The 27,728-nt window shown below is 42.2% G+C and overlaps 1 protein-coding gene across 5 annotated transcripts; it reads left to right on the top strand.

The window, feature by feature from the left end:
- On the top strand, positions 1–27,227 carry max (myc associated factor X). Of its 5 annotated transcripts, XM_034162280.1 has the most exons (6): positions 6–159; positions 428–454; positions 14,736–14,843; positions 19,074–19,212; positions 19,774–19,813; positions 26,155–27,227. In XM_034162280.1, the coding sequence occupies exons 1-6, from the start codon at positions 124–126 to the stop codon at positions 26,285–26,287; spliced, it is 483 nt and encodes a 160-aa protein (XP_034018171.1). In that variant the 5' UTR covers positions 6–123; the 3' UTR covers positions 26,288–27,227. The 5 variants fall into 5 exon arrangements, with proteins under 5 accessions (XP_034018174.1, XP_034018173.1, XP_034018171.1 ...); XM_034162281.1 differs by lacking the exon at positions 19,774–19,813 and having other exon boundaries at positions 19,089–19,212; XM_034162279.1 differs by lacking the exon at positions 19,774–19,813.
- Positions 27,228–27,728: the final 501 nt, after the last annotated feature.

Raw genomic sequence — 27,728 nt, 5'->3', positions numbered from 1 at the left:
GTGTAGTCACGTGGAAACAGACGGAGGAGTGCAAACATATCGTGAGCCGTCTGATAGCTGCTAGCTTGATTCATGTTGTTTTTTAGCCACCCGTCCTTTTAGTGTAGAGGATTTTATTGAAGGATGAGTGATAACGATGACATCGAAGTCGATAGTGACGTGAGTAGGATCTCTTTGGATATTAATATTTTTGTCGCCGGTGGTTTAGAAAAAAAAATAGCTTTTCAGATAGCGTTAGCTGCCACTCACTAGCTTTGCTTTCGACTTACCGGAGATTTTTTTTGTTTTTTTTGATAAACACTAACATGCATTTTTCAGAGGCATTGATATAGTTCAGTTAACTTTATTTTCTCGTGACTTAGTGCACCCGAAAGACTTGCAGAACAATCGTGGCTACAATTGTACTTTTTGTTCTGTTTCTTTGCAGGAAGAATCACCGAGATATCACTCTGTGGTGCGTAATAACAAACATGTGTGCTGGTCGAAAGTTGCTTCATTTGATCAGTTTGCTTCTCCAGTATTTAATCAGATGACAGGGCTTCATTATTTGTCAAATAAGTGTTGCCTTGTGAAATAACTTGATTTTTGCTGGGCACCACACGATCAAAGCTTTATCTCACTGCAAAGGCGTTTTGTGACGTCATCATCACCGTTGTAATATTAATTAAACAATAAACTTTGTTTGGTGGAGGTTGGCAAATGGCTTCGCTCCACTCCCACGCACGGGGATTCTGCTCGTGATCACTTTTGCTTTAAGGCAAAAGTGGGCGTGCAGGTGGTTACACCTAAGGGAGACCTTTTCCTTTTGGACTGCATGGATGAGTCTGCAGTGTGCACAGCTGTGGTACAGACGATTGCCCAGTTCCGTATCACCTTTTTTAAAGTCCCGCTATACGGAGCCATAATGCAACTGAATATGCTTTAATTGTGTATTGTTGTATTGGGTATTTGGGTGTTATTTAGCTGAAAAAGTCTGGGTGGAGTAGAGCTTCTACTTAGAGCGTGAAGCCACATTATGTGTGGTGCAAACATTTGCCAGAAATGGATCACTTTTGCCGGTTCTGGATCACGACCCTCTGTGTCACTTTGTGTTCATTCCTGGCATCTGGCTGGAGCCTTTCTAATGCAGAATGATACACACTGTGCCCGAGAATGTGTTTTGGACACAAAATCATAGAAATTATACTTACTAAATGAGAATTTACTTAGCTTCGAAAGGCGCTGTTATACATTTTTACGAGCAAAAAATGAAGTGTGGAGGTGAGATTTCTCCCGAATTAAAATAAAAGCCCCACATTCATGCCCATTCGTGATGTTGAGATGACCCCCAAAGTCCACATGACTCAAGTCCTGACACGAGGCTGCTGCTTCAGTGATCCACAACCGGCAAATTTTCGCGTTGGACATAAATGCGCGCAGCAATTAAACAGCAAGACATAACACACTGACATTTTCTACCCAAATAAGTATTTTCCCTCTCTAGAACCAAAAACACTGAATGGCTCACTCACCTTTGCTATGTCTTAGAGATCGTTACTTTCAAACTTGCAGGAATGAGTGAGTGAGAAAACGTGCACACAGCAGACACCGGGATGTTTTGATTCCTCTGCTGATCACAAGGATGGCTGGATCCGGTCGACCTTGTGGTCGTTTGTAGACAAAACATCAGTATTTCCATTGGTACCAAGTATTAGCTTATTCGTGCTGATTACGAGAAGTGGCGGCGCAAATACTACAGCAGTGATCCGGAACTGGGCAAGCGACTGTACATGTGGAGTGGTAACCACATCTGTGTTTCACATAAACCTTCATGTCAGGAAGAGTCTTGCAGGACGTTTCGCTCGTGATTATCTTCTACACGGTCTGTCAGAGCAGGCAGCGCCATTGAATGTCCTACAGTTGAATCTGGAGAAGACAAGATCGTAAAAAAATTAATTGCTGCTTCATATAGTTAGTTTAAAAAGAATTAAAGTATCATCTTATTAAGTATGACGTGGCTGTTGATATGGTGCTGTATTTCTTTTTCACAGTACGGTATCCAATAAGAGAGCGCAGTGATTATCATGAGATAAAGGCGGACATCGTGGTGTTGAAGCTGTGCAGGAAGTAGTTGGCAAATTTCAAACTCAAAGCTTAGGGTTATGGTTGTAGTGGTGTCATGGACCACAAAAGCCATGGGTTGGATCCTTTTTTTTTTTTTTTTTATCACCCTAAAACAAAACAAAGAAATTTCACAGAAACACTACTGCACGTTCCATTTCTAAAAATAACTTAATGGACAAAGAAAACAAACTTTTGCCTGTGGTCCTGAAAGAAAACAAGGTGTCCAGTGTTCTATATAATATTTGAAAAATGAGGATGTCTGCATTTGTCTGGTATCGACTCAACTGTGATCTGTTACACGAGTTGTGCATGAACCATGATATTAAGTAGTTTTAATAACAAAGTCGGTATTCGTATTTAGCCGTATTATTGATTCCAAATTCTATTCGTACATAGTGCAGCCGTGTTATGGGTTGTGGTTAAGGCGCGTACCACATGCCAGGGTGAAGTCTCTCCTCACCTCCAATCATGTCTGCTATAAAAGCAGAATTTCATTCTGTGTAACTGCTTATTTAGTTAAGGGTCATGGGGGAGCTGGAGCCTATTCCAGTGGTTATTGGGTGCAGGAAGCGATCCCAGGACCTTCTTGCTGTGAGACTACAGTGTTGACCAGTAATGAGGCCACCAAGGTGCACCACAGAATGCCACATCAGGTCCTTCCTACCTGTGGCACTCAGACTGTATAACTCCTCCCACTTCTGCAGGATGAATACATATTGATCAGAGTTTTTCAGTTACTCAGAGCTTTGTGCAACACTGTCAGCATCTTGTGCAAGTGTCTTCAGTCATTTTGTTCTCACTGTAAAAAAAAAAAAGTTTTTTTTTCCACTGTGCCACTGTAAAGGGACACATACCCAAAAGTTATATTTAAAATTTTTACTTCCATCTTACATATGGATACAAAACAAGTAAAAGTGCATACAGTCATAATCAGGTGAACTTGGTTGACCAATCAGAAGCGATACTTACAAATAGAATTTTGTTGTATTAATGCGGCTAATTATGGATAGCCACTGCCTTTCCATAACAATATGTGCTGGACTAATAGCAATTTGTGGTTTGCATATGGTACCATATCAGTAGCAACCACCTATTGAGTCACTGAGTTTCCATTACTTCCCATGTTTTGCAATTTGAAGTAAAGAATTGAAAATACGCTTGATGGAAACTTGAGAATTCTTAAGAAAACAAAAACCCCTTAATAATATAGCAAAAAAGTTTTTAAGCATGCAAGAGGTGGCTTTTTAGGTAATTGGATAAACCTTATTTCAAAACACTGGAATGGAAACAGTTTTTCTGCAATCACAGGCTACATGATGTACAGAAAATGCCACATGACATTCTGAAATACAGGGCAGGGTACGTGTTGACAGAGGAAGAGACAGAAAGCATGTTGCACATTATAAGAGATAACATGACAGTATTTGATTAAAAAAAAAACTGGCAATATGTAGTCGGAATCTGCTGCCATGACTGTTGGAATTACAGTCCTCATGAGAGCCTCGCTAGAGTGACAGAACCCATCAGTTCACGGAAACGCTGTCATTTTGTTATCGTGCTTTGACTATATTCTGAAAATATTACTGAACATTTGCACAAATCTGTCAGGGAATCCCGGCTACTGTTGGCTGCAGTCAGGTAGTTACGGTTAGTTTTGAAAACGGGAGCTAATTCTATGTCCATCTAATAACTTTAACCTTTTAAGTATTATTTCTGACCTATGTACAAGGGGGTGTTAAGTTCCTGGCTTTGCCCAGAAAGAAGAGAGCCAGAGTTATGAAATAACATTTATTCAACATATTCCCGTTCTGAGACTGATGCACTTGGTACAGCTTTGGTGCAACTTTTCTAGACTGTTCAAATAAAGTTCCTTTGGTTGGGCCTCAAACCACCTCTCAACAGCATGTTTGACGTCAAAAATGACCTCAAAATGATGCCCCTTCAGGTGTTTCTTCAACTTAGGGAGCAGATAAGTCTGAAGGAGCCAGGTCAGGTGAGTAGAGGGGATGGTGGACCAAATGGAAAGGCAGAGTGTTCAATTTGGCAGCCACAATGTTAGATGTGTGCGCAGGCGCATTGTCCTGCAGAAAAAGGATCCCTTTTGTCAACTTTCAACGGTTTTTCGTCTTAATTGTCTCCTTCAGCTGGTCCAGGAGGTTAGCATAATACAGTCTGGTGATACAAGAACCTTGTAGTAGGTAGTCCACCAACAAAATAGCATCTTTGTCCCAGAAAGTGGACGGTTTGGGGTTTTTTGGGGGGGGGGCAGAATGTCTTCGGCCATGGGGGCCCACTATGCTGCCATTCCTTTGACTGTTCCTTGGTTTCTGGATCATAGATGTGGTGGCAGGCTTCATCCTCAGTTACTAATCTGGCCAAAAAGTCCTATGCGGCTTTAAAATGGGCCAAAATCACTTTAGATGCCTCAACTCATTCCTTCTTCTGATCGCTGTTTAAACATTTGGACACCCACTTTGCTGAATGCTTGCACATGTCTAGGATAATGGTGATAACAAACCCAACACACTCCCAGGAGATGTGCAGTATCTGGGCTACCTTTTTGGCAGATATTCGATAGTCCTCAAAAATCAGCTCAGGGATTGCCTCGCATGTTGCCGGGTCAGTTGAGATTGGAGGGTGTCCACTGTGGGGCTCATCTTCAACAATGAAATGCCAGTCTTGAAATGAGAGATCCAGGTTTTGACAGTGTTTTAGGAAGGATACTTCTCCCCTAGTGTTTGTGACATCTCAGTGTGAACGTCCTTTGCTGACTTTCCCTGGAGAAACAAAAACTTCATGACAGCCCGTAACTCCAGTGACGTGAAACTAGCTTGTACCTCTGCCATCACAGCTTATCACGAAAATATAAAGCAGTTATAATCATCACAAACACCTGATATTTGCATAGTTACATACTAAGATATTAGGCTGTCAAATGCAAGCACACTTGTTTTTCTATTTCATCTGGAAGTGGGCAAAGCCAGCAACTTATCAGCACCCCCTCGTATAACATTAAATGGCATGAAATATAAGAAAATAAGGAAATATTAAATTTGCATCATATTTAGCTTCAGCTTGAATTGGCTCAAGTTGAGGCTCTTACAGTAGATTAAAAAATTACTAATTGAATTATATATTTTATTCTTTATTATTGATGACGTAGAAGAGCCCATCATATGGGAAAATGGCCCATTACTTCAGGCACTGAGGAGCCATTAGCTCATACCACGCTTTTGACAGACAGTAATTTTCACCAATCAAAAGTATCATGTGCTTCATGTCCTAGGCGTGCTCACCAATCAGAATTGATTAATAATAAGTAATATTTCAATGTTCTGTAAAATGGCAGTGCTCCACCACGTTTTCCATGTACTTAGTGAATATGGAAGCTTGTCTATAATCCTTCAGTCTGAGTATGTCTGCAGTAGACATTTATCAAGATCTTTGTGTCTATGTACACATGACAACTCTGAAGGAGTTATAGGCTTCTGTGGCTGTGATTGAGGAAACTGTGTTGCACCACCAGGCACAGTTTCAGGGAGGAGTGACATAGAAAATTGTCATGCAGGAAAACAGATCTAATTTAGGCTCTGATCTCCAGTGTTCTTTCTGATAAACTGTCACTGAAATTTCACATCTTTTAAAGAAAGCCCTTCTCTGTGCTACTCCACTGTAGACGTAGAGCAGGTAGCTTAGTATTAGAAGTGTTAAGTTACCAATATGAGACCTGGGTTCAGGTTTGGCATTGTGTGTCCTTTGACAAGACTGTTCACTTACAATGTCCCAATCTGGCCAGCTGTAAAAAGGTAGGTCTCGACTGTGGAAATACCCTATGATGTATTAACATCCCATCCAGGAGGCATTATAGACATTTCATAGTGTAGAATGCAGGGATAAAAACGGCACCAATGGGCCTCATGGACTACATGGGACTTACTTTTTCCTGAGTTAAAGGTGAATGTCTGCACTTCAACTAAAGCCGGTTTAATTTCAGCTCTATTATGGTTGTACAGAGGATTTACAAAAAATGTTGGGGCGTCATCTTTGCAGTGAACACATGCAATAGTCACGTCGCAGGATGTGCAGTGCCAAGGAAATTAAATCAGACATATTACCTGCCATCTTTTTTGTTGTTTGATTTAAAAATAATACACTTGTCATCTTCCCTGATTAATCTACATGAGAGGTCTGTCTGAAACCACATGATTTATTACAGATTAAGGCTTCTTGGATGGGGGATGCACCGATCCATATTTTTCATGTCCAATCCTGATACCTAAATTTGTATATCTGCTGATACTGTTCTTCAACTCTGTTTGCTTTCATATTATTATCATTATTGTTTTTTTATATTAAGATATTTTGTATCCCCAGTTATACAGCTTCATGATGAAGTGGTATAGAGGAGACTTTTCTTAAAAAGACCTGAAAGTTCAGATACAATTTGCAAGAAGGTACATCTGAGATGCAAGCCTAGATTTGATGTTTTGGTGAAAGTTATTTTTATTTATTTTTGTGATTTCTTGTGGCATTTCGGAAATACGGTCTATCCTCAAAACGGTGCATGTTCTCGTACACAAGCCCCCCACAGCCAGATCACAGTCTGTGGGCTATTATTACTGGTGCCGGTGTTCTGTTGTGTTTAGTTCCCTGCAGCGGAGCATGTTTACATGACCATAATAATCAAGTAAGTGTTAGTAATCAGATGACTGTAATAATCTGATGTGTCACGTTTACAGGCACTTCAGTAATCCGATAATCAGAAAAACCTGTTTTACATGATTTCATATCATAAGCTGGAAATTATAATAAACAACTATTTTGACACTTTATAATGGTCGTTTGGAGTCTTGTACAAAATAATGGTTCTAACAATGAATACAAATGCACATTTTGAACAATATATACAAAATGGTCTATGCATTTTGTGTGTCTTTATGCCACATCTCAAAGCAATTTCTGTGCTATTACACAAAGGCTTACAACACAAACTTTTTACTTCAGGGCCTGTCACAGTGGCGTATTCGTAGAGCTGCTCATTGCGGCATTGTGTTTCATTTAAATATGCCTGAAATACGCGCGTACTCAGCCTTTAACAGTGTTCGTTCATACTTGCAGCTGCGTGTGTTCATGTTTTAATGTGTGCACACAGTCGCGTGTGCCATGCCGCACCAGTTTCAGTGCTATTTTCTGCCTCTGTGGAAGTGCGCTCTGTTCTCTACTGCATGGTGTGGTGCGGCTCAAAAACAGTCATTTACTAGTAACATTATTATTATTATTTTTTTAATGCAGCGAGTGCGCGTTTATTTTAGTCACAGCTCTTTTCAGCTTTGATCAGACTGATTGATCAGGGCGTTTGATGAGCGCACCGGCATGCAGCGAGTGCGCGTTTATTTTAAAGAGTCACAGCTCTAATTAGACACACACAGAGAGAGAGAGAGTGAGAGCGCGCGAGAGCACTTTTATTTTATTTTAAGGAGTCTGATAGAGGAGAGAGCGGTTTTATTTTAAGGAGACTCGGACTCCTCAAAATAAAATCTCTCACTCACACACACACACAGAGAGCGCTTTTATGAAACGATGCGACACAGTGAAACAGTCCTCATATAAATAGTCCAGTATGATAAAGTGAAGCAACGATCTTGCAGTTTTTATAGCTCCAGAAGAACAGGGAGATGTGAAATGACGTACAGTACCGTGTTGAAGCATGGGAGGGCTCACAATAGCGGACAGTAGCACGGCGCTGCGTGTACTCGCATGAAGGCTCCATGCTGTGCTGTACGCCGAAGAAAATTAAACAGGTTTAATTTCTTCCATCCTATGCGTGTAGCCCTCAACATACTGCTGTGTATTGAGAAAAACCTCCTCGTGAAGTGGACAGAGAACTGCTCTTTACAGCGTAGACGATACGCTGTAATGAGCAGTTCTACGAATACACCACTGTGAAAGGCCCTTTCCATGGAGTTTGACTCTCTCTTAGAATGTGTTCCTGCACTGTAAACAACCTATCTTCACAGTTTGAGGCCCACCACCCCCCGGTTCATGTGCATAATGCTGCACTTTTATGCATGGAGCCAGCAGCCAGAGGGCTATTCAAACAGCATTCACATGCCAAAGTCACTGCTCCTAAAGCCCCTTTCACATTGGCGTATTCGTAGAGCTGCATATTGCAGCATTCTTTCATTTAAATACGCCAGAAATGCGAGTGTACTCAGCCTTTTTCCATGTTTGTTTCATACTTGCAGCTGCGTGTGTTCGCTTTTTTAATGTGTGCACACAGTCGCATGTACCTTGCCACTATTTAAAACCAGTTCACTCCTGCTGGCTGTGCAGAACACATCACTGCATTTGGAAAACAGTGGACTGTATCATGAGGTTTTTTTTTTACAGTTGCCTTACTTCCACGATCAGGGCGTTTGATGAGCGCACCGACATGCAGGGAGTGTGCTTTTATGTCTCTCTACGCAACATACTGCTGCGTAAAGAGAAAAAACTCACCGTAGAGCTGCTAAAAGTGGGCGTAAAGCTGCTCATCTCAGCGTAGACAATACGCCACAATGAGCAGCTCAGTGAATACGCCAATGTGAAAGGGGCTTAATAATCTTTGAGATTTTGAGGCTGCTCTGCCCTACGATTGGAGATTGAAAAACCATGTGACGGTGAACCAATTCCAATTGGACACTCACATTGTGCACGTCATCACACTATGAAGAGTACAAACATGGTGGACGGCTGGCTCGAAAGTCCGCGGAGTTTACTTTTCAGAAAAAAAGTACGTTTCTAGCTCATATTAAAAAGTCATTTATAATTTAGTAAAACTTGTACTCAGCTGCTGTATATGACAGCGTGGGCCCCAGAGGGTTAATTGTTCAAATTGGCTTGACAGCTCACTCAAATAAACTACAAAGCGCTAGATTGAGAAAGACAGGTCAGATTCCCAACACTAAATATGTAGTATAAATAAGTATTGTAAAATGATTACTAAACTGTGCCATAAAAGCTAATGATGCAGCAAAATGCTCCATGGGATAGACGTTTCAGAATGGTTTGCTCATCCTCTGTGACCTCAGAAGGCCAGACCTTCATAGGATGCAGCCTTTGAATTGGGACACAGCCATCATCTTATTTTCTGTCACCGTTTCCAGCTAAAGGAGCGTGATGGAGGTGTTGTGAGGTTAGTTTTCTTTCGGTTGTAGACGATGAGTCACCATGATTACAGATTACATAACTTCTTCCTTTTGTCTGATCTGAGTCATGGCCAAATTCCTCCTTCTGATTGCTGATGTTTAGTTTGGGCTTTTGTCAGAGGTGACTTAAATGAGATGATGATGATGACTTGCGCTGCACAGACTGACTGGTTGTTGGTCTTGAATTTCAGCCTGGTGACAGTGTGGATTAAGCTGCAGTCAGATCTGATTGGAGGCCGGGATGTTTGGCCTAAAAAGAAGTTGTAATGCAGCAGCAGCTGTTTGCGTTTTTATGTGACTGCAGCAGCCATCTTAAAGCGTTATGTTTGAAATCACCATGCAGATATGTTTTGGGTCTTTGACTTTTTTTTTTTTTTTTTTTGGAGGCTATGGGCAGTTTTGTGTGAAATTGTGATTTTAGTTAATAAGCCAGTTACCTGGCATAATGTGTGCATTGATTTATTCATTCATTAATTCATTCATTCATTGCCATGTGAATTAGTGGATAATTATCTGCAACAATGAGTTGATGTTTACATGAGAGCAGTATGGATGGAAGACTGAAAGAAAAAAGACAATGAATCCATGGCGGCTCACCAGTACACTGCTCGATGCTAGTGCAGACTAACAAGTTTGAGAACCCCCGTTTTTGTTGAGTGGAGGCTCACACATGTTGCTTATCACAAGAGAAAACATGGCAACAGGAAGTGAAAAAACACATTTAAGGGCCCCTTCACACAGTATGAATGTGGTTGAATTGCACATGAAGCAGGAATCATATGCAATATGTGTAAAATCATAGCTGCCTCTAACGCCTCGTACATTGTTGCTACAACTATTTGCGCACACCAGCAGCTGAAAGAGTGTGCCCTGTGAGAGCCCATCAAACCCTCTCATGGCAGGTGTCGGCCAAATTCCAGGTGACACACTTGAACATCTACACCGTTCGCTTGGCACTTAGAAAATGTGTGGCCATTTGTGCTGTCAGCACGAAAACAGTCAGCAGACAATCACTATCGAGGTGACGGTGAAAGTGCTCCCACGGCTGTGAAGTTGCCAAGTACGTATGTGGCGTGCCAGAGTGTCTGCTTCCCCCACAACACGTGTGCATGGGTTTCACACTCCCCTCCCTCAACACATGGCGTGCGTGTGGTTTGCGTCTGTGAAGCCACAGAATGGTGAAAGCAGATCAGAGCGGAGATACTGTGCATCTCTATCTGGTCTAGGGCTGAAGCAATTAGTCGAACAATTCGATTACAAAAAATATTCAAGGCAAATTCTGTGCCTCAGAGCTTCGTTTAACATTGTAGTACATGTGCCAGGCCAGTGTGTGGCGCTGCAACGTCCCCAGGAAAAAAAAAACAGAAGAAGACTAGAGCATAACAGCTGATCAAATTAGCAACAATGGCTACACCTTTCCAACATGACACACAGAGTTAAAAAAAAAAAAAAAAATAGCCTTTTGAGAGAAAGACGGTCCACATTGATCATCTGAAATAGACCTACTGTGCATTTAAAGCAAAGCAGTGTGTTTGTCTAGTTTTAAAAAAACACACGGTCCGCTCTACGTGGGGAGGGACTGTTTGCCTGGCGGCAGCTGCTTTCTCTCACCTCACACAGCTACAGCTCCGTCCCCGGCCACATTGACAAACAGTTTCCGAAAGAAGATCCTCTTAGCAAAAGCCCACTCTTTCAACTGTGTTTTGCTCAGACTCACACTGAGTGTTTTGCTTTTTAATTTTCGCTTTTTTGGGCAACACACAATGCTTCACAAACACTGTAACTAAAATAAAATTTAAAAAAGTGACTGTGAGGCTTGCATGTTCAACCTCCAGCTGAAATGCATCTGCTGAATCGTAGAGAAAGAGGGATTTAAAAAAAAAATCATGCAGGAACCCAGTCCACCAACATAAAAAAAAAAAACAAACTTAAATATGGTTAAAACAAAACAGAAAGACACATCCCATCTCCATTTCAGCAAAATGTCAAGACTTTGGCGCAGGGCATTGTGCCATTGCTTAGTAGGGAGAGCCCTGGACTGTTGTTTAAAAACGTAAAAGTACTTTTTATCCGATTATTCGCTTAATCGCCAGAATAATCAATAAAATACTCTATTACAAAAATAACCCCTAATCTGCTCTGATTTAAAGAAAAAAAAAAATCCTCCATCAAAATGTTTAGTAATCCAGAGTTGCTTCTACACTGATACACTCAGAAGTTTACAGTTTATTTTACAGTTTAAAGGCTCCCCGTTTACAAAAACAATGAAAACGCTGGTGGGGGGGCAGAGGAGAGACAGCGAGAGGGGAGAAGCCTCAGTGAATCAGGAATCAGGAGAGTAAAAAACTGACAATCAATTCAGTCCAGGTTCAGCTTTTGTTGAAACAAGACAATTGGAGGTTATATTGTTTAAAAAAAGTAATGCTATCCAACTCAAAATTGTTGGGAAAAAACTGTCATGACAGAAAAACTGAAACTCCTGATTCACATGATTACTAAAAGGTAGTGTGTCATTTTTGAGGAAGAGAACAAATGCTATATGCCCATCATTAATGTGTTTTTAAACCTTTAACATTATTTATTTTGTGAACTTAGACTTTGAGAGAAACATTTAAAAAAGAACTTTGATATTACAGCATAAATGTCTTTTTTTTTTGTCTATTATTCTTTCTTTGTGCATCTAAAACCACTCAAAATCAGAGCTGCCACAAACGACTATTTTGATAGTTGACTTAGTCAACAATTATTTTTATGATTAGTTGATTAGTCGGATCATACGTAAATTACAGCTTATCGCATTTTATCGATATTGATACCATTATCGATCATCGCTTATCGATCCGATTCATAATCGATTCCCTTAACAATACCTCTTGTGACTTTTCTGTGTACTAAAAGTAGGCTTTACAGGTTTTCTATGTCAACAACATTTTATTGAGTCTTAAAGTAAATAAATATGAAGTTGGTCACGGGATCCTTGATCTCTGGACATAATAAACTACATGGTGGATCCTTGATCTCTGCACATAAGATAGAAAAAAATCTGTAGTTTTTGTCTAAAGCATTTCCTTTCCGACATTAATGGCATGATTGCCTCTCCATATGTCTGAGCTCAGGTCAGCTCGCTGCTGGAGTCTGCAGGTCTGCAGCCATACAGTCTTGGGCTGCTGCACATCAGCCAGGACGTCTCATTTTGGGACGAAAAAATACATTTTGATTGCAGTTTATTGTTTGCACTACAATATTTGGAAAGAGGTGTCATTTGATTTAAATGGCGATTTGCTTTGAAATGATTAATTTTGTGCGTACTCTATCTTGCTAACTTGACTCGGCGGCGCAGCGTTTGGAGCAACGGAACGGAGGACGATTCTCGTTTCTCGCAACAAGACAGGAGTCTCAGTCACTTTAATCCCCACAAAAGTGACGACGGTTGACATATTTTAATGACTTTGAGAGGGGATAAGAAGCAGAGTTGCCACTTCTGAAGATCAGTGACTCAAAGAACCAACGAAACAGCGGATCGGAGCACTGATTCATTGGTTCAAGGTTCAAAGCAACTACTAAATTAGTTGTCAACGGTTTCAGTAGTCCACGTAGTCGTGACTAGTCCACTCGTCGTGGCAGCCCTAATTTGCATCTCACTCCCCCCCTTCCCCCCCCCCCCCAAGTAATGGATTTTATCACTTTGGTGAAAGAAGATGAGACACTGGTGTCAATCCAAAAATTAATCATTGATCATGGGGGAGTAACATTTTGGAGTTGTCAAAAGACAAACATCTGTAAATATCCCCAAACGTATTACCTAAAGTGATCAAGCCAACAGTAAGCTTATAAATGCTGTGGCCCCAGTAGAGGAGACTTGACGTATCTTGGCATTTTGTGTGTGTTTGTGCGCATGCACACACAGGCATGCTTGTATTTGCGTATTCATAAGGATTTTTTTTTTTTTTTTTTACCATTACTTGAGAAAAGATGGTTCTTGGTTTTCAGAATGTGTTTTAATGTAGCTCAACAAGATGTTATGTACCAGTGCGCTAATTTGGCTGCTAATTTGCAGAAATTCTTCCACTTGCCGTAACTCAAAAATACTTGACAAGAGACTTGATATTTAGACTGTGTTTATTTATATATGTTTATGAGGTCTGTTAGAAAAGTATCCAACCTTTATTTATTTATTTATTTTTTTTTGCAAAAACCTGATGGATTTGAATCAAGCATGCTTGCATGAGCCAACCTTGAACCTTCGTGTGCATGCGTGAATTTTTTCACGCCTGTCGATTGCATCATTTGCTGGCAAGCAGCATTTGTGTGAGGATGTGTGTAGCGCTCTTGGTGGTTTTTCATTGCAAGGAAAATGACGGAACGACTGGAGCAGTGCTACTGAATCAAATTTTGCCAGAAACTGGGCGACAGCCAGGTGGAAACCATTCGGAAGACTCAGACGGCTTTCGGTGACGATCCTATGGGCATCACACAGATTAAGGAGCAGTACAACCGGTTTATAGACGGCCGCACAACAGTGGAGAGCGAGCCACGCTCCGGTCGGCCATCAACATGCTGAAATGACCAGATCATTTCCAAAGTGAACGGTGTGGTGATGCGGGACCGTCGTGTGACTTTCCGAGAAACTACGGAAGAGGTGGACATCAGCACATTTTCGGCACATTCTACTGTGTCAGAAGATTTGGCCATGAAAAGAGTGGCGGCGAAATTCGTGCCGAAGCTGCTGACGGCGGAGCAAAAGCACCTTCGTGTTGAAGTCTCACAGGACATGCTGGACTCCGAAAAATGATGCCCACCTTTCCACAATTTCTTGGATAGTCACACGACTGAAAAGCCACCGAAAGCCGTCTGAATCTTCCAAATGGTTTCCACCTGGCTGTCGCTCAGTTTCTGGCAAAATTTGATGCGGCGCTGCTCCAGTCGTTCTGTCATTTTCCTTGCAATGAAAATCCGCTGAGAGCACAACACACGAACTCACACAAAGGCTGCTTGCCAGCAACTGACGCATTCGACAGGTGTGAAAAAATTAACGCCTGCACACGAAGGTATAAATAAGGTCGGATACTTTTCTAACAGACCTTGTATGTGTGTGTATGTGTATATATATATATATATATATATATATATATATATATATACACACAGTGATGCAGCTATACTAATTTGCAAAAAGTACATTTTTATCAAAACTGTTTTAGCGAGTCACAGGGCATTAGGTAATTCCAATGTGGTTTATGTGCACAGTGTAGACAATATATTCCACGTGATGTAACTCACATTCTGTTGTATAATGTGATATTTGTAGAAAAACAGACGACAGTGTATTGCTGTGTATTGGCAGCACAGCAGTCGTGTGGATGACTGTTGACGGCCAAACGCTCGCTGTCCGTTACATGCTGCTGTGCTACCACGTTTCAAGGCCTTGTGACTCTCTCATTGCAGGCAGACAAACGGGCACACCACAACGCACTGGAGCGCAAACGTAGGGATCACATCAAAGACAGCTTTCACAGCCTGCGTGACTCTGTCCCCGCCCTTCAGGGAGAAAAGGTTGGTAAAACTTTAATCAAATAAAAGTGTATTTTGTCATTTGTGTCGTTGCATATCTTTACTTCATTTAAATGTACAGCACTGTGTAAAAATGTTTGAAATGTTCTAAAGCGCTCATAAATCTGTGTTGCTCGTTATTCTGGTTTTGGCATTATGTGTTTCTATATAATTCTACATTTTTTCTATTGTAGGACTCTCAGCTACTAAGAATTTTGTTTGCCCACATACGTATTCCGTCTGATGCCACAGTTGGCTTCACAAAAAACATATTAAATTCAAAGCAGGGATGCTGCCCTTTATGTGTATACTCATAATACTGCAGACGTCCATTAAATGTGTTTTCATTAGTGGCATTTCATGGCATTTTAGTGATGATGCCATTTATACCACATTAGCTTAGCATTGAAATAAGGTTGACATCACCTTTTCTACTATTATTGATTTTGAAGGAGACTTGGAAAAGGCCCTTTCCTATCAATTTTGGTATAATTTCATGATGTATGTGTGACGTCGTCATAGTCACAGTGTGTTTGGAATGGTAAAAGTCTGCACATGTGTTTCCAAGTGAAATCAAATCAAAATCAAATCAATTTTATTTATATAGCGCCAAATCACAACAAACAGTTGCCCCAAGGCGCTTTATATTGTAAGGCAAGGCCATACAATAATTACGTAAAAACCCCAACGGTCAAAACGACCCCCTGTGAGCAAGCACTTGGCGACAGTGGGAAGGAAAAACTCCCTTTTAACAGGAAAAAACCTCCAGCAGAACCAGGCTCAGGGAGGAGCAGTCCTCTGCTGGGACTGGTTGGGGCTGAGGGAGAGAACCAGGAAAAAGACATGCTGTGGAGGGGAGCAGAGATCAATCACTAATGATTAAATACAGAGTGGTGCATACAGAGCAAAAAGAGAAAGAAACACTCAGTGCATCATGGGAACCCCCCAGCAGTCTAAGTCTATAGCAGCATAACTAAGGGATGGTTCAGGGTCACCTGATCCAGCCCTAACTATAAGCTTTAGCAAAAAGGAAAGTTTTAAGCCTAATCTTAAAAGTAGAGAGGGTGTCTGTCTCCCTGATCTGAATTGGGAGCTGGTTCCACAGGAGAGGAGCCTGAAAGCTGAAGGCTCTGCCTCCCATTCTACTCTTAAAAACCCTAGGAACTACAAGTAAGCCTGCAGTCTGAGAGCTGTGAGAGCAGTCTGGCTCTCACAGCAGAGAATCCCAGCAGGTCCACGTTAGCATCTGTTAGCCACATCTCCATAAGGATAAACAAGCTGCTCTCACAGTAAATCCACTGCGGACATCCAGTGCGGACAGCTCATCGATCTTGTTTGAGATCAGCGAGTTCACATTTCCCATGATCAAAGAGGGAATTGATGGTCTGGGCAACCAGGGGAACACAATTGGCTGAGTAACACTATTCCCCAAAATTTAAACCCTGATGGGTTGAATGTGAAAGGGATATAAGATTGGCTGAGTGAAATGGCTAAAGAATTTTTTGTGTTACATTGAATCTTTAATAGATTGATTTTATAGCCTGAAAATGAAGCAAACCTCTGCAACAAAGACAAAATTGTATTGAAAGTATTAAACTTGACATCAGATAGTAATAGAAGGATTGAACCTCCATGGAGAGAAAAAAACAAGGTTGATCTTTAAATTTTATATTGAGATTAAGAGGGGCATGATCTGAGATGATAATTACGATACTCTGAGGAATTCACCCGAGACATTAAAGAACTATCAGTGACAAAGTAATCTGTACAGGAATAGGAATGATGTATGTTGTGAAAGTGTAGGAACACGGACCCACAACAGGGGGCGCAAATGAACGGACAATGGAGGAAGTCAAATAACAACACTTTACTGTTGTGAAGAAGCACAACCAACACGGCGAATTACAATTGTAGACAAGTAGTCAATTCACAAAAAATGTGTCACGTGGGCAGGCTCGAAGATAAGAGACGTCCGTCCAAAGCAGAACCGGAACCACACGATTTCCTCCGCCACCGAACCCCGGGAATAATGGAGCCACCAAGTCCCGAACTCCCAGGTGGCCACTGCCTCCGCTTGTCGGATCTGGTACTGCTGGCGAGGAACAAAAACAGTTAGATGTGGGTGCGTGTGCACCCAGCAACACGTACGGTGGGAAAACCACCTTCACCTCTCGTCGAAAAAAGAAACAGAATATCTGCTGTCCAACACACACAAGCAATAGATATTCCTGTCAGAAAGTCAACACAGTCAGCTGAGAACGTTACCTCCCTGGTAGAGCGATATCTCGGCAAAGAGGTGGAGATGTCATCTTGCTGATATACCACTGAAGATCAGATGATTGGGGACAGCTGTCGTAGGTGACAAGTGACAGCTGTCACCCCGGCTGCTCCTGTGAGGCGGCAGCGCCCTCTGGTGCCTGGAGCCCGCACTCCAGGCAGGGTGCCCTCTGGTGGTGGTGGGCCAGCAGTACCTCTTCTTCAGCGGCCCACACAACAGATGTACATGAGAAAAAAGGACTAAGCCCTTGTTTGTGGGTTAACAACTCTTCAAAGATCTACAAACCAATCAGATACTGATTTAGACATAGAGGACTGAGTGAGGACGCAAGGAAGGGAACGATCTAAAGATGACACAAGAGAGAAAAAGGAGAGTGCCAAATAATTTATTTATGAAATCCGGATAAGCCAAGTTTGAGGCGTAAATGTTTACTAATGAAACTGGATTGTGAAATAAATTACTTGCAGTTATCAAATATCTGCTGTTCTTATCAGCTATCATGTTGGGAGTTGTGAACTAAACCCTCTTATTAATTAAGGTTGGATACTTCTCTGACTTTAGAACTAAAAGAAGAATGAAAACATCACCTACCCATGGATTATTGAGTCTAAAATAATCTACAACCCCTGGCAAAAATTATGGAATCACCGGCCTCAGAGGATGTTCATTCAGTTGTTTAATTTTGTAGAAAAAAAGCAGATCACAGACATGACACAAAACTAAAGTCATTTCAAATGGCAACTTTCTGGCTTTAAGAAACACTATAAGAAATCAAGAAAAAAAGATTGTGGCAGTCAGTAACGGTTACTTTTTTAGACCAAGCAGAGGAAAAAAATATGGAATCACTCAATTCTGAGGAAAAAATTATGGAATCACCCTGTAAATTTTCATCCCCCAAATTAACACCTGCATCAAATCAGATCTGCTCATTGACATTGACCCTGTGTCTTTTTGCAAGGAATGTTTTTGCAGTTTTTGCTCTATGGCAAGATGATTATCATCTTGAAAAATGATTTCATCATCCCCAAACATCCTTTCAATTGTCCAAAATATCAACATAAACTTGTGCATTTATTGATGATGTAATGACAGCCATCTCCCCAGTGCCTTTACCTGACATGCAGCCCCATATCATCAAGGTGTGTTCACTCCTTTTTAGATGCAGACTAACGAGCAGATCTGATATGATGCAGGTGTTAGTTTTGGGGATGAAAATTTACAGGGTGATTCCATAATTTATTCCTCAGAATTGAGTGATTCCATATTTTTTTCCCTCTGCTTGGTCTAAAAAGTAACTGTTACTGACTGCCACAATCTTTTTTTCTTGGTTTCTTATAGTGTTTCTTAAAGCCAGAAAGTTGCCATTTGAAATGACTTTTGTGTCATGTCTGTGATCTGCTTTTTTTTCTACAAAATTAAACAACTGAATGAACATCCTCTGAGGCCGGTGATTCCATAATTTTTGCCAGGGGTTGTATATCATGGAGATGTGTTTCCTGTAGGACCACTTTTATCAGTGTTCAGGTGCTTCAAATGTGAAAATATCTTAGATTGTTTAATAAGGGGTCGCATTTATTTTTACTACTTCTGGTGGCTGACGTCATCCACCATACGTAGTTGGCAATGTTGGCATTTTTGTTGAACTTTGTACAGTACAATCTGTTTTAATCAGTTCAGTCAATCATCAGGGCTTTTTTTTCCTGATCTTTAAAGATGTAACAATGTCAAAGTTGAGGTTCGTGACTTTGCCTTTTAAAGCCAGATGGATTTGTTGGAGATGTTTGGGGGCGGGGCTTAGGTAGCTGTTTTTTTTTTTGTGTGTGATGGTGCGGTGTACCGGCCTTTGGACCTTGTTTTTGTCGTACAGTGACAAGAACACAGTAGCTTTGTGTTTGAAATGTGATACCACTGTTTGTTTGCGTCACCGCTTGAATTTTTGCATGTGTCACTAACAGCAGTCTACCAAACAGGCGTCTCGAGCTCAAATCCTAGACAAAGCCACAGAATACATCCAGTACATGAGACGGAAAAACCACACCCACCAGCAGGACATTGATGACCTCAAGAGGCAAAACGCGCTGCTGGAGCAGCAAGGTAAAGCTCTGATCCAAACACACTGTCGTAGTCATCGTTTTAGCTCTTTGATCATTTTCAACCAAAGAATTTTTTGGAAAATTCAGGATTTGAATCAAGACCCAAATGTTATCAAAGTCTTTTTGAGATAACCTGCTAACTAATATACACACTAATCATCACGTGACTCAGTGGAAGTCCTTATTTCGGTGTCTGTTCCTCTCCACATGCTTTTCTTCTTCAAACTGGAAACCTGCAGAATTTAGATTTAATTCATTATTAGAAATCAGCTCTCAGCTTCAGCACTGGGGAGCAGTCTGCTGGTGGCTCCTCTCAGATTGGCCGCCATCTGCCCTCTTAAACGGACTGCATTTATTTAGTGCTTTTCCAAAGCGCTTTGTTAAAGTGTAAAGTATTTCTTAAAAAATACATTGTAAGCCCATGTGACCCACAGAAACTCCCAAAAATTACTATGTACTAATCTAAGATAGTTGTTGATATAAATAAAAAAAATGTTATTGGACTTTTATAGGATTTTTATAGGGACCCTTTCAGGACTTTTCCGCTTTTGTTACAATACAGTGCTGTGCAAAGGTTTTAGGTCCTCCAGACCTTTTGATAGGTTGATGGATTTTCTTCATCAGTGTGTCAACAGAAAATCACACCGAATTTGCAACATCCAAACATTGTTGCTCAAAGATGATTTTATTTTTATCCCCTGGCATGAAATATGGGGGGATATAGCCATCAGCATGGCAGTCTGTCTTTCCTTTTAGTGTGATATCTCAAGAAACAGTTGACCAGTTTCCTTCATATTTAGCATACCGTGCATCCAGAAAGTATTCACAGCACTTCACTTTTTCCACATTTTGTTAGAGCTTTATTCCAAAATGGATGGAATTCATTTTTTCCTCAAAATTCTACACACAGTACCCCATAATGACAATGTGAAAAGGGTTTTTGAGACGTTTCAAATCTATTAAATTTGTTAAAAATGAAAAAAAAAACTGAAGAAACCACATGTACATAAGGGTTCACAGCCTTTGTTATGAAGCTCACAATTGAGCTCAGGTGTCTCCTGTTTCCACTGATCATCCTTGAGATGTTTCTACAGCTTAATAGGAGTCCACCTGAGACTGAGTAAATTCAGTTGATTGGACATGATTTGGAAAGACACACACTTGTCTGTATATAAGGTCCCACAGTTGACAGTACATGTCAGAGCACAAATGACGTATGAAGTCAAAGGAATTGTCTGTAGACCTCAGAGACAGGATTGTCTCGAGGCACAAATCTGAAGAAGGATCCAGAAACATGTCTGCTGCTTGAAGGACCCAATGAGCACAGTGGCCTCCATTATCTGTAAATGGAAGAAGTTTGGAAACACCAGGACTCTTCCTAGAGCTGACCGCCCGTCTAAACTGAGCAATCAGAGGAGAAGGGCCTTAGTCAGGGAGGTGACCAAGAACCTGATGGTCGCTCTGTCGGAGCTCCAGCATTCCTCTATGGACAGAGGAGAACCTTCCAAAAGGACAACCTTCTTTGTAGCAATCCACCAGTCAGACCTGTATGGTAGAGTGGCCTGATGGAAGCCACTCCTTAGTAAAAGGCACATGATGCCTGCCTGACATTTGCCAAAAGGCACCTGAAGGACTCTCAGACCATGAGAAACAAAATTCTCTGTTCTGATGATACAAAGATTGAGCTCTTTGGTGTGAATGCCAGGCATCATGTTTGGAGGAAACCAGGCACCATCCCTACAGTGAAGCATGGTAGTGGCAGCATCATGCTGTGGGGATGTTTTTCAGTGGCAGAAACTGGGAGACGAGTCAGGATGGAGGGAAAGATGAATGCAGCAATGTACAGAGACATCCTAGATGAAAACTTGCTCCAGAGCACTTTGACCCAGCCAGATCCCAGACCTGAATCCAATCTCTGGAGAGATCTGAAAATGGCTGTGTACCGAAGCTTCCCATCCAACCCGATGGAGCTTGAGAGGTGCTGCAAAGAGGAATGGACAAAACTGCACAAAGATTTACTTATGTAAATGTGATTTTATTTATTTTTATAAATTTGCAAAAATTTGATTAAAACACCTTTTCATGTTGTCATTATGGGGTGTTTTGAGTAGAATTTTGAGGGGGAAAAAAAGGAATTCACTCTGTTTTGTTCATACTTTCCGGATGCACTGTAAGAGTGTACTTGAGTGATCCCCTGATACTTTCTGTTACTGACTTGTGGGGACCCGGGGGATATGACATCTTCTGAGGACTCTTGTTTAAATTAAAGGTCACGTTCGAGCTAGGGCTGCACGGTATGATGTAAAGTTCATATTGCGGTATAAATTGAATCCCTTCATGGTAACAGTATGTATCGCAATATAAACTTAAATGTAAAACAAAAAGATGTTTCTGAATAGGTCCCTTAGCAAAGGTAAATTGATGAAAATAAATAAATAAAAATTACAACAAAAAATAAAAACAAATATTATGTAATTTTGAAAACATTTGTTGTGCAGATCTCAAAACTACTGGTACAATTTGCCAGAAGGTACATCTAAGATGCAAGCCTAGATTTGAAGTTTTGGTGAAAGAATAAAATAAATTTATGGTCAGCGGCTGAAGTTTCATCTCTTGAACACGAGATGGCACACCTGCTCTGAATACATGAAGCACTTTCAGGATGGTCACTTCCTCATTTACAAAACTCAACACGAAACCACCACAACATTTTATAAAAAATACTTAATGTCAGTCTGGGTAAATTGACATTACCTGGCTAATTTTGTCTTTCTAATCCAGTTAAAAAAAAAAAAAACCTTGTTATTTAACGTGGCGCTTTCTCAAATGTTTGATTCAGGTCGTGACAGAGCCTCCTCCTTCCCCCAGTGCGTCATCTGAAATAAATAAAGAACGGCTTTGCTAATGTCAGCGACAGAACAGGCATCTCACAAACGTACGTGAACAGCAGTGAGAGTCAGCTCAGAACACCCCTCTCCGCCACAGCATACTGGTTCACACACACAGCCACCTCACGACTGTTATCGCGATTAGTCGGTGGAGTCCAAATCTCTACCATCGGCCAAAATTATACCATGTACCGGATAAACCGCGCAGGCCTAGTTCGAACCATTGTTTTCAAATTTAAAATAATTTTTTCAGTATATGACAAAATGGGAACCTCTCCGGGAACCATCACCTTATCGTGGTGGAGAAAACCTTTCCACCACGACCTGAGAGCTGTGTTGTCTGGAACCTTTGTGCTCCTGGTAGGGTCTCCCATGGCAAATTGGTCTCAGGCGAGAGGCCTGTCCTTTGGGTGGCAGTGAAAGTTGAGGGCCTCAACGGACCACACCCAGGTGGCAGGGGTTACCTCTGGGGGTGTGGAACGTCACCTCGCTGTGGGGGAAGGAGCCGGAGCTTGTGTGGGAGGTGGAGCGATACCAGTTACATCTGGTGGGCCTCGGCTCCACACACAGCCTCGGCTCCGCAACCACTCTCCTTGATAGAGGAGAGTGGTTTCCTATCAAGGAGAGTGGTTGATAGGGAACCACTCTCCTTGATAGGTAACTTGGGAACTGAGTTGCCCAATTCCAGAGAAGTTGGAGTTCCCCAACTCCAACTTCTCTGGAGTTGCCCAAGTGGTGAGGTGCCGGGCGGGTGTGGGGATACTCACAAGTCCCTGGCTGAGTATGTTGGAGTTTACACCAGTAGACGAGAGGGTCGCCTCCCTGCATCTTTGGGTGGGGGACTCTGACTGTTGTTTGTGCATATGCACCGAACAACATTTTGGAGTATTTGGCCTTCTTGAAGTCCCTGAATGGAGTCCTGTATGGGGCTTCGGTGGGGGACTCCATTGTTCTGCTGGGGGACTTCAACGCACACATGGGCAATGACAGAGACACCTGGAGAGTTGTGATTGGGAGGAACGGCCTCCCTGATCTAAACCTGAATGGTCGTTTGTTATTGGACTTCTGTGCTAGTCACGGACTGTCCATAATGAACACTATGTTCGAACATAAGGATGCTCATAACTGTACATGGTACCAGAGCACCCTAGGCTGAAGATCGATAATCAATTTTGTGATTGTATCATCTGATTTGAGGCTGCATGTTCTGGACACTCGGGTGAAGAGAGGGGCAAATCTGTCAACTGATCACCATCTGGTGGTGAGTTGGATCAGAGGGTGGGGGAAGACTTTGGACAGACCTGGTAAGGCCAAACGGATAGTGCGGGTGAACTGGGAACATCTGGAGGAGGCCACTGTCGGACAGATCTTCACCTTACACCTCCAGCAGAGCTTCTCTAGCATCCCTGTGGAGGTTCCATTGCTGAAGCTGCAGCGGGGAGCTGTGGCCTGAAGGTCTTAGGTGCCTCCAGGGGTGGCAACCCTCGAACACCCTGGTGGACACGGGTGGTCAGGGAAGCTGTCCGACTGAAGAAGGCGTCCTTGATTCCTGAGATATGTTATCTCAGAGAACTCCAGAGGCAGTTGCAAGGTACCGACAGGCCCGAAGGGCACCAGTCTCTGCTGTGGGGGAGGCAAAGCAGCGGGTGTGGGAGGAGTTTGGAGCAACCATGGAGAAGGACTTTCGGTCGGGACCAAGGTGCTTCTGGCGGATCTTGAGGCACCTCAGGAGGGGAAAATGGGGAGCTATCCAAGCTGTCTACAGTAAGGATGGGACTCTGTTGACCTCACCTGAGGATGTAATCCAGCGCTGGAAAGAACACTTTGAGGAACTCCTGCATCAGACTGGAGCACCCTCTATAGTAGGGGCAGAGCTGGAAGCTGATGGAGAATTTTCATCAATTTCCCTGGTGGAAGTCACTGAGGTAGTCAGACAACTCCACAGTGGCAAGGCCCGGGGGTTGATGAGATCTGTCCAGAAATGCTGAAGGCTCTTGGTGTGGAGGGATTGTCTTGGATGAGATGTCTCTTCAACATTGCGTTGAGGTCTGAGACACTGCCTAAGGAGTGGCAGACTGGGGTGCTGGTCCCCATATTTAAAAAGGGGGACCAGAGAGTGTGTGCCAACTACAGGGGCATCACACTACTCAGCATCCCTGGTAAAGTCTACTCCAGGGTGCTGGAAAGGAGGGTTCAGCTGATAGTCGAACCTCAGATTGAACAGGAACAACGCGGGCTCTGTCCTGGTCGTGGAACAACCGACCAGCTCTTAATTCTCACAAGGATCCTGGAGGGTGCCTTGGAGTATGCCATAGTTATGGGAGTATACCGAGGCGTAGTTGGGGGGGAGGAGGGTTTCAAATTTGGTGGGCTCAGGGTCTCATCACTGCTTTTTGCAGATAATGTGGTCCTGTTGGCTTCATCGGCCAGTGACCTCCAACACTCACTGGATCGGTTCGCAGCCGAGGGTGAAGCGGCTGGGATGAGGATCAGCACCTCTAAATCTGAGCCCATGGTTCTCAGCAGGAAACAGATGGATTGCCTACTCCGAGTAGGGAATACGGCCTTGCCCCAAGTGAAGGAGTTCAAATACCTCTGGGTCTTGTTCACGAGTGAGGGGACGATGGAGCGTGAGATTGGCCGGAGAATCTGCACAGCAGGGGCGGTATTGCAATCGCTCTACCTTACTGTTGTGACGAAAAGGGAGCTGACCCAAAAGGCGAAGCTCTGATCTACTGGTCAATCTTTGTTCCTACTCTCACCTATGGTCATGAGTGTTGGGTCATGACCGAAAGAACTAGATCGCGGGTACAAGCGGCCGCAATGGGCTTCCTTGGGAGGGTGGCTAGTATCTCCCTTAGAGATAGGGTGAGAAGCTTGGAGTAGAGTCGCTGCTCCTTTGCGTTGAAAGGAACCAGCTGAAGTGGTTTGGGCATCTGCTAAGGATGCCTCCTGGGCGCCTCCCAAGGGAGGTGTTCCAGGCACATCCATCTGGGAGGAGACCCCAGGGGAAGACCCAGGACTAGGTGGAGAGATTATATCTCCACACTGGCCTGGGAACACCTTGGGATCCCCCAGTCAGAGGTGGTCAGTGTGGCACAGGAAAGGGAAGTCTGGGGTCCCCTTCCTGGAGCTGTTGCCCCCGCGACCCGAACCCGGAAAAGTGGTTGAAGACGAGTGAGTGAGTGACAAAATGGACATTTGGCAATAATCACTCAATAATAACATGACTACAAATACCAGATTACCTGGTTGTTTTATCACCTAAAAAAAAATCTTTATTTTTTTAATGTGGCTGCACATCAAGTTATTTGAACTTTTTTTTCTCTTTTTGCAGATTTTAATTATTGGGATAGCAGTTGGGCTGCCAGTATGTAGACCTATGTTTGATTCCTGGTCACTGAACCTGTCTGTCTGATAAGACACTTAACCGATGTTGCCCTGGTCCGCCCAGAAGAAAATGGGTACCAGCCTTGACTGGAGATGTAACCTGTAATGGACTGGCATGTCCGGATGGAGGCATAGACTCTCATCCGTTTCCTGCTGCAGTGTCTAGGGGTAACCATGGGGTCTCAGGGCCTACATAAGCCCGGACTATCAGCTTTGTACCATGCTGTATGTGTGACGTGTCTACGTTTGTCGCTGCGTAAATTTCTGCAGAAATATTCGGCGCGAATCATCGTCTTCTAATTACTGTATCATTTGTGACATTTTAATGCCACTAAGGTTGGAAAAAGTGTACTTTTCCTTTCCCGTTGTTGGTTCAGAAATTAGGTTTATTATAAAGCTTCTTTTTGCGAGTTTCGTCTCTGTGGAGATAAATTTACAGAACAGACACTCGTTAATCACAGTTGTAAGCAATTTTACACAGACTGCACCAAAAAAAAGATGTTAAAATGTGACATTAGAAATACATTTACATATTGAGAGGTGATGTTTATAAGTTTTTTTTATTTATTTATTTTTTTAAATCAATGAAGTACTTTTTTATATCAGTATTTTAAATTCTTCTTGGTACCTATGGATGTAGTTTAACTTGCTGTGCTCACATGCAGTCCGTGCTCTGGAGAAGGTGAAAGGCTCCGCCCAGCTCCAGGCCAACTACCCGTCATCCGACAGCAGCCTGTACACCAACCCCAAAGGCAGCGCCGTGTCGGCGTTCGACGGAGGCTCAGACTCCAGCTCTGAGTCGGAGTCCGAGGAGCCCCCAAACAGGAAGAAGCTTCGTGTGGAGGCCATCTAGGATCTGAAAGTCTAGGTCAAGGGTCTACAGGGTTCTAGCTCACAGAGGGAACAGTAGCCTGCAAAGATCTAAAGGCTCATCGATCCCTCCATCATTTCTGATGACATCTTTCCCTCAGTCACTGTCCTCCTCGTTCTCTGTGGGTGGCACTGGACACCCGTGACCCCTCTGACCTCCTCACACCACCGTCCACCCTGTTCCTGAGAACAGAAGCGAGAAACTGAGCAAGGTAGAAGATGACCTGTTCTTATTGATAAAGAGAACCAGGTTGTTTGCATCCTTCTCTTTTTGTTATTCCAGCAACATCTCCAAAACTGAACAAGAGGCAGCTTGGCTACTTAAGGACTTGATACTTTGTTTTTGGTACTTTCTCTCTGTCCTTCGCTCCTGTTTATTGTTGTGGGGAAGAGCACACTAGCTGTACTCCTCCATGCACTGCTATATTATAAATATATATATATATATAAATGTATTTTGTTTATGTTATTCTAGAGTAAAATCCAGTTAAGAATTTACACCCGTGTAGAATAAGATGCTGGAGAAATTTAGCTTTTTAAAATATAAAATTTGTAGCTTTTACACTAAAGAATGTGAAGATGCTTTACAGCAAATGTTAGTACTTGGTCCCACCTCAGATCCACGGGGTAGATGACGTTTTCTGCCCTGATGTGGAAAATGCGCCACTTTTTTTTTCTTTAAACTGGTCTTTTAAAAGAGAGTATTCCTAAATATGTATTGTATTTTGTCCTTTAGCTTGAATTAGTGAATGATTTTAGGCAGCTGAAAAAATTCTGCATCTTATAAATCATTTTAAAAAGCATTGATTGGATGTTGGATTTCAAAAGTGAGTTGTGCATTTTGTTGTATCCTCACGTTACTGGAAAATGATATATATTTATTATTTTTTTTTTCTTAATTGAATGTTTAAAAGTAGCTCCTCTGTTTAGCCGTACAAGGAAATTGGAGTCCATGTGTTGTGCTTGACACGGTTGGTTTATACACACACAGCGGCAAAATAAGGAAAGAAGGGGGAAAAAACAGGAAATGTTTTGAGTGTCCAGAAAACGCATGTACAGTAGTGTTCAGAATAATAGTAGTGCTGACTAAAAAGATTAATCCAGGTTTTGAATATATTTCTTATTGTTACATGGGAAACAAGGTACCAGTAGATTCAGTAGATTCTCACAAATCCAACAAGGCTATGAAATTGGGCTATTAGTAAAAAAAAAAAAAAAAAAAAAGTAGAAAAGGGGGTGTTCACAATAATACAACCCCTGGCAAAAATGATGGAATCACCGGCCTCGTAGGATGTTCATTCAGTTGTTTAATTTTGTAGAAAAAAAAAAGCAGATCACAGACATGACACAAAACTAAAGTCATTTCAAA

The sequence above is a fragment of the Thalassophryne amazonica genome, chromosome 21, assembly GCF_902500255.1.
Source record: "Thalassophryne amazonica chromosome 21, fThaAma1.1, whole genome shotgun sequence".
Taxonomy (NCBI): domain Eukaryota; kingdom Metazoa; phylum Chordata; class Actinopteri; order Batrachoidiformes; family Batrachoididae; genus Thalassophryne; species Thalassophryne amazonica.
This window is presented reverse-complemented; position numbering and strand designations above follow the sequence as displayed.

Excerpts from the sequence above, each read along its gene's own strand:
- max (XM_034162279.1), top strand. The coding sequence starts at position 124 with ATGAGTGATAACGATGACATCGAAGTCGATAGTGAC. Across the intron at positions 160-427 it reads ACATCGAAGTCGATAGTGAC|GAAGAATCACCGAGATATCA; the intron begins GTGAGTAGGATC and ends GTTTCTTTGCAG. Across the intron at positions 14,844-19,073 it reads CCGCCCTTCAGGGAGAAAAG|CAGTCTACCAAACAGGCGTC; the intron begins GTTGGTAAAACT and ends TGTCACTAACAG.